The sequence below is a fragment of the Tupaia chinensis genome, unplaced genomic scaffold (assembly GCF_000334495.1).
Source record: "Tupaia chinensis unplaced genomic scaffold, TupChi_1.0 Scaffold149831_1, whole genome shotgun sequence".
NCBI lineage: Eukaryota > Metazoa > Chordata > Mammalia > Scandentia > Tupaiidae > Tupaia > Tupaia belangeri.
In genome coordinates this window covers 1,044,876-1,052,619 of record NW_006209676.1, presented here as the reverse complement: position 1 = coordinate 1,052,619, position 7,744 = coordinate 1,044,876, and the positions used below count along the sequence as shown (strand labels likewise).

At 39.8% G+C, this 7,744-nt stretch overlaps 1 protein-coding gene across 1 annotated transcript; it reads left to right on the top strand.

The window, feature by feature from the left end:
* The first annotated feature begins 3,085 nt into the window (after positions 1–3,085).
* On the top strand, positions 3,086–3,430 carry LOC102498949 (60S ribosomal protein L30). The gene has a single exon (XM_014585391.1). The coding sequence runs from the start codon at positions 3,086–3,088 to the stop codon at positions 3,428–3,430; it is 345 nt and encodes a 114-aa protein (XP_014440877.1).
* Positions 3,431–7,744: the final 4,314 nt, after the last annotated feature.

Genomic DNA, 7,744 nt, shown 5'->3' with positions numbered 1-7,744 from the left:
AAAAAAAAATACCTATTACATCTGAGTTTACTTACAGGAATTAAGATACAGCTGACCCTTTAACAATGATGGGGTCAGGGTACCAAGTGGTCAAAAATACACTTACAGCTTTTTTTTTTTTTTTTTTAGATAGGCTCTCCCTGTGATACAATCCTCCTGACTCAGTCTCCTAAGCAGCTGGGACTACAGGCATGTGCCACAGTAGCCAGTCTTTAGGTTGGTCTAGGAATCTGACCTGACTTTCATGTGGTCCCAGTCTGTGGAGCAGTCTTAGCAGTATGTGTCACCATGGCTGGGCCTCACGAATAATTTTTGACTCCCAAGATATTTCACTATTAATAACCTATTCCAGCCAGGACAAAGGAGAGAAGAGAGAGTATGTCTGCTCCAGCCCACAGGTCACCTCTCCAGCAATGAAGAAATCAAGTTCCAGTTTATGGCCCTGCTGCTGGAGCTGCGCCTTGACTCCCAGGTGGAAGAGCAGATTTGGAGGAGCCACCCCACCCCTGCCATCCTCACAATTAGTGACCAGATATCCCCAGAGATAGATGAAGATCAGACCCATAACTACTCAAGTTCACAATGTCTCCACAGCAATGGAGGATGGCAAGGACCACCCCTACAATCAAAGAGCTCTAAGTAATGATTGACCATCATCCAGGGCAAACAACAAGGAAAGGAGCCTGAGGGAGCTACCAAGAGCACAAGAATCAACAAGCCAAGCTCACTCAGGATCAGAGGCATAGCATCAAGGCTGGGCACCTCTGGAACAGCATAAAAGCCTACAAAATCCATCCCTAAAACTCAGGAGAGGCAGTAAGGAACCTCAACCCATTCACAACCATTGGATTTCCAGAAAGCTAATTCAGAGACAGAACGAATCCTAGAATCAAGATTGCAGTTTGAGAAAGCACAGGTACTAGGTTTGTTTATTTCTTTGCTTTGAGGGGAAAATCTCTAATTTTTTAAAAAGTGACCATATTTTGGTGATAAGTTAAAACAAAAATCCATGTATAAGTGGACCTACATGGTTCAAACCCACGCTGTTCAAGAGAGTCAACCAACAGCAAACTGAGTCCGTAATTAGAATCATACAACAAAACGTACTATAAAATACTGTACTTTTTACATAATAATTAGAACAAAATTATCTTAAATTCTTTTTAGTATCCAGTTTCTAAGAACAGTCCATATATACAATTGAGGGTCTGAGAAAAATGACAAAGTAATATATTACTAGAGGGAGTCCAAAAGAAGCCAAACTGCCAGGACAGAATCCCAGAGCTGCTAATAACTAGTTATATGACCTTTGGAAAGTCACTTAACTGCTCTGTGCCTGTTTCCTTATTTGTAAAATGACTCTTACCAGTAGTAACCACCACACAGAATTACTATAACAATTAAAACAATTGTATGCCTATATAGCTATATATATATGCATACACACACACACACACACACACGTGTGTGTATGTATCATTTAGAATAGTACTTGGCACAAAAGTAGTACTGTTAACGTTACAAGATGACTTCTGAAGTTTGTAGAAGGGATCAATCCCATAGCATAGTGGTTAAAGGAGCCAGATCCCACATGGTCAGCCACAGTTCAAACTCCAGCCCCAATAGCTTGAAAAACACTCCAGGTGCATGTGTATGTGTGCCCAAATTCCCAATAGGATGGAGAAATGGAGGATAAGAAATTGCAGCATGACTACCCCTTCCCCAATTGGGGGAGTGCTTCTTCCTCTCCCTCTTTCTGTCCTTCTGGTGAGTGTATGTGCACTCAGGCAAATTAAAAACAAAACAAAATTTTAAAAAAATTGTGGAAAAATGGAATTAAGTACAAGTTTATTTTGGTGCAAAAATTCTGAAACTCATGCATAATATTTTTCATAATACATACTTTCTGTAAACAATTTTAAAACCCCTTATGTAACATCACATTGCTGCTGACTACATTATTTTATTTCTTTGCATCATTGTGGTTAATAGTTATGATGTTATACAGCACATATATAAAACATTTCCATCAATGAAGAAAGTTCTACTGGACAGCAGCACTATTATCCGACTAAAGGACGAAATGCCTCATGAGATAACACATTATCTTCTTCCCTGATTTTTTCAGGAAGCACTTAGGAAAAAAGCATGATAAATCTAAAGTATTTTTTTAATCTGGTAACTATGACACGTAACAAAGAACTTAGATTATACCTCTATTTAACAAGCCAAATAAAAGAGTAGGAAAGCAAGAGAAACTATCTTTTCTGTAACAATTTCTATTGTGAGGAATTACCAAACATATAGGTTTTTTAAATTTCTGTCTACCATACCATACATCAAGCTAGCCACTCAACTCAGTAAATGGCACCAGGCTTACAAGAAAATTATACTCAAATACAGTTATTGATATATTTTAAAAGTAAATTTGTGAAGGGGACAAGCAAATGACATAATGGTTATGTCACTAAACTCCCACATAGTCGACTATAGTTCAAGTCCCAAGCCTAGCAGATTAAAACTCACATGGGGCACACATGTGTCTATGTGTCCAAAATCCCAAGAGAATGGAGGAGAAGGGATTGTAGCATGACCATCCCTCCTGGGGGGTGATTTCTTGCTCTCTGTCTCTCTCTCTGGCGAGCACACACACTCTATAGCAGAAATCTCTCTTTAAAAAGTCAACTTTTGATACTGTAATGTTTCTTTTACTATAGTAAAAAGATCTAGGAGAGGATCTAAAATTAGCCTAATTTTGAAATACTGATTAAAAAGAATAATATTTTGAGATATCTACAACATCTACAAAATAGTATTAAAATATTTTTGATTTCTGTTGGTGGCAAATCAGATATTGTTAATAAAACTGTGATTGTTGTCTATATTTAAAACTGAAAGAAATTCTAAATGTCAGTTAGAAGTTTAAAAAAAATAAAGAAACTGTTTTCCAATCCAAACACATCAATCCCAGGTTTTTGTTTTGTTTTGTTTAATTGTTCACAAGACTGGACTTTACCTTTCTTGCTCCCTGGCCATCTTGGCAGATGCTCTCAGTTGGAGGCTGTCCCGCACCTATGGCAGGAAGATGGTGGCCGCAAAAAAGACAAAAAAGTCACTGGAGTCAATCAACTCTCAGCTCCAATTTGTTCTGAAAAGTGGTAAGTACGTCCTGGGATACAAGCAGACTCTTAAGATGGTCAGACTGGGCAAAGCAAAGTTGGTCATCCTCATCAACAACTGCCCAGCTTTGAGGAAATCTGAAATAGAGTACTATGCCATGTTGGCCAAAACTGGTGTCCCTCACTACAGTGGAAATATTGAATTGGGCACAGCAGGTGGAAAATACTACAGAACATGCACACTACCTATCATTGATATAGGTGATTCCGATATCATCAGAAGTATGCCCAAACAGACTGGAGAAAAGTAAATCATGCAACATTTTATTTTTTTTTAGTAAAACTTGCCAGAGCTTGTTTTAAAAACAAACAAAACAAACAAACAAACAAAAAGATTGGACTTTGGAGTCGCAAAAACTTGGTCTCAAACTCATCACTTCCTAGCTATGTAAGGTACTTGGACTCAAATTCATCATTTTCTAGCTATGTAAGGTTCTAGTTAAACACCTTGGAAAAAAGGTACTTAACCTCTCTATTCACTGTGAAATGGGACTACTACCTACATAAGATTGCTATGTTATCTGTTACTGTGTATGTATGCTACTTGACACAGTATTTGACATATTCTCAATAAATATATACACTATTATAATCAATAACCAAGTCCTATCAATTATATAATTCACAATACTCAGAGATTTGCTTCAGTTAGTATGGGGTGGATCGCAAATGTTGGTATAGTTTTAAACCTCTCAGTTGATTCTACTGTACTGGTGTAAGGATGAAGTACAAACTCTAGTTTGACACCACTAACCACTCTTGTCCTGCTTACAGATCTGTATTTTAATCACTGCTCTACAGGCATCCCATGCTCCAAACACTAAAGTAATACTTCTAGAAGAGGTAGGCTGTAGTGGTGGTTCTCAAACTTCAGCCAGCATCAGAATTATCTGAATGACCTATTAAAACAAACAGTATTGGTCTCCACTCCCAGAATTTGAGTTGGCAGGCCTAGGTGGGGTCAATGTATACATCTTACAAGTTTCCAGGTAATGCTGACACCACAGGTGCAAGAACCACACTTTGAGAGTCACTGGACTATTCGAGATCACTGCTTTGTCCCTCTACATAAACTATTCTCTATCTGGAATACCATTCCCATCTCCATCATCCTATATTTGTATGGCCAACTTTCACTTCTCTTTTAAAACATACAAAGAAATCACTTTTGTTAAGAAGCTTTTGCTCAGGACCAGCAGATGGCATAATGGCTACATTGCTGGACTCCCATGTAGTCGACCAAGGTTCAAGCCCCGGACCCAGTGGCTTTAACTCACACCAGGCGCGTGTGCATGCATGCCCAAGATCCTGAGAGAATAGAGGAGAAGGAGTTGTGGTGTGGCCATCCCCCTGGGGGGTGATTTCTCGCTGTCTGTCTCTCTCTTTCTGAGGAGCGCACACACCCTATAGCAAAAATCTCTCCAAAAAATTTAAAAATAAAGAAGCATTTATTTGCTCACTGCAACAATCTGCCTAAAGGTATTCATTATCTACTATAAAACTCTGCTACAAAAAAAACACTGTGCAATGTTCTTAATGGTACATTAATGCACAGAGTAAGTATCTGCTGACATACACAGGTCATTTTGTTAAAAACTGGGAAACGTGTCCTTCTCGGGGCAAGTAAATTAGAAAAAGATGGAAAAAGCAAACAGTTTATCAAACAGACTAAAAATCTGGATTTCAGTCAATTTCAACATTGTATTTGGTCTACACTCTCATCAGCTAGGGGAAAGCATAACTAAACAGTAAGGAAGTATAGATGCAAAATAACACACTTCTAAAACTAAAAACTTTCACATCAAAATATATATTATCTCTTTCCGCCATCTTGGAGCCTGTGAAGGCCTGCTGGGAATAGGACTTCTAAAAGGCAACTATGTCTGGAAGGCAGTGGTCCAAGGCCATTTGTGCTGGTTATAAGAGGGGTCTCAGGAACCAAAAGGAGCACACAGCTTTTCTTAAAATTGAAGGTGTTTATGCATGAGATGAAATGGAGTTCTATTTAGGCAAGAGGTGTGCTTATGTTTACAAAGCAAAAAACAATACAGTGACTCCTGGTGGCAAACCAAATAAAACCAGAGTAATCTGGGGAAAGGTTACCCACGCCCATGGAAACAGTGGCATGGTTCGAGCCAAATTCCGAAGCAACCTTCCTACTAAGGCCATTGGACACAGAATCCGTGTGATGCTGTACCCCTCAAGGATTTTAAAATAATGAAATATAAATGAATAAAAATGTATTTGTGTTGTAAAAAAAATGCATCATCTGACTACAAGTTGATATGATATTTCAACATGGACTAAAATATGTACAGGAATCCTGGAAACTACCTATCTGGTCTAAGACACTAACTTTAGAAATGAGGAAACTAAAGACTAGAGAAGTGATACCTCAAAGACACACAGTTAATTAGCAATAAACAGTCAAAGCAAATATTCATAAAGAATCCCAATAAAATGGTAAAATGTATCAATTACCAAACAATCATCACATTCTCTTTCCAGGATGCAGTACTTTTCAAAAGAAAAACAGGATAATCTTTGAAATACGTTTAACAATAACTAGAAGACAGTGGTTACAATTTATATCCCTAAATTAATCAGAGTACTTCATCTTCTAACCATTCTCATTAATAAAGTTTTTTTCATAATTGCTTTTATTATTTAACTTTATTTATTTTTATTTGACCACAGAGGGACAGAATGAGAGTGAGAGAGAGAGAGAGAAGAAAAGTGAGAATCCAAGCCGCCAGTTCCAGGACTCAAACCATGGTCGTCCAAGTGGAACTTGAACCGCGATTGGCCATGTGGGAGTCCAGCACCCTTAACCACCATATCACCTGCCAGCACCATTAAAATTTTAATCTACTACAAGCTCAACTTGCTGATGAGAACCAAATAATTAAATTTATTTGCTTCTAGAAGATAACCTCATTTACCTAGATTATCATTCTATTCACCTTTTAAGATTCATGTTCTTTGGATCTATACACAACGTAATAAAATCTATTATTAAAAGTCACTTTATTGAGACTAGCAGATGGCATAGTGGTTGCATTACTGGACTCTCACATGGCCAACTACAGTTCAAGTCCCAGACCCAGCAGTTTGAAATTCACACTGAGCACATGTGCATGCGTGCCCAAAATCCTGAGAGGAGAATGGAGGAGAAAAGACTGAGGTATGGTCATCTTCTATGGTGAGCACCTGTGCCCTATAGCAAAAATATCTCTCCAGAAAAGAAAAAAAAGGCTGGGGCCAGCAGGTACCATGGTGGTTGAGGTACCGGACTCTCATGTGGCCAACTGCGATTCAAGTCCCAGATTCAGTGGCTTGCTTTACTCACTTTCCCTCATTCTCTCTCTCGGGAACCAGCAGTTAGCGTAATGGCTATGTCGCTGGACTCCCACGTAGTCGACCGCAGTTCGCGTCCCAGACCCGGTGGCTTAAAACTCACGCCGGACGCGTGTGCGTGCGTGCCCAAGATCCTGAGAGGAGAATGGAGGAGAAGGGATTGTGGCGTGACCATCCCCCCTGGGGGATGATTTCTCGCTTTCTGTCTCTATGTCTCTCTCTGTCTGGTGAGTGCACACGCCCTATAGTGAAAACCTCTCAAAAAAAAAAATACAAAAAACACCTCATTCTCTCTCTCTATCCTCGTCTCTGCCTGGTGAGCACGCATGCCCTGTAGCAAATTTTAAAAGTGATAGGTAAAATTGAATAAACAGTTAAGGTTTATATAGGGTGTGTGTGCTCGCCAGAATGACAGAGACACAGGGAGACAGAAGGCGAGAAATCACCCCCTACGGGGATGGCCACGCAGCAATCGCTTCTCCTCCATTCTCCTCTCGGGATCTTGGGCACTCACGCAAATGTGCCCCGTGGGTTTAAGCCACCGGGTCTGGGACTCGAACCGCGGTCAACTACATGGGAGTCCAGCAACATAGCCATTACACTAACTGCTGGTCCCGTCGACTTTATTTTTTTAAAGATATATTCTTTTAATTTGCTATGCCCCATGTGTGCTCACCAGAGAGCAAGCGAGAGAGCGAAAGAGAGCAAGTGAGCGAGCGAGAGAGGGAGGGAAAGTGAGAAAGAAAACCGCCAAGTCCAGGATTTGAACCTCACAATCTGCCATTTGGGAGTCCAACGCCTTAACCATCATGCTACCTGCTGGCCCCACTAACTTTATTTTTCCTTTTACTGTCTTCTTTTGGTAGATGACATACATACACTTGTCAGTATGAGAGACCTAAGAAGAGGAAAAAGGATTTCCATGGTGAATGGTCATGCTGCAATCTCTTCTCTGCTTCTTTCTCCTTTCAGGATTTTGGGCTTGCACCACATAGTGTATCACTCAAGCCGTGGTCCAGGACTCAAGCAACACAGTCTGCCATGTGGTATCTAGCTGCCTTAATAACACCAGGCCATGGAGCCAGCCCAAAAACTAACTTTTTAACCTATAGCAGCCCATAAAAGGAATGCTCTTATTATTTTCACTTTACAGATCAGAGTTGAGGTTTAGAGAAGTTCAAGAATTTTTCCAAGTGTATATAGCTAAA

Coding starts and splice junctions, on each gene's coding strand:
- LOC102498949 (XM_014585391.1), top strand. CDS start 3,086: ATGGTGGCCGCAAAAAAGACAAAAAAGTCACTGGAGTCAATCAACTCT.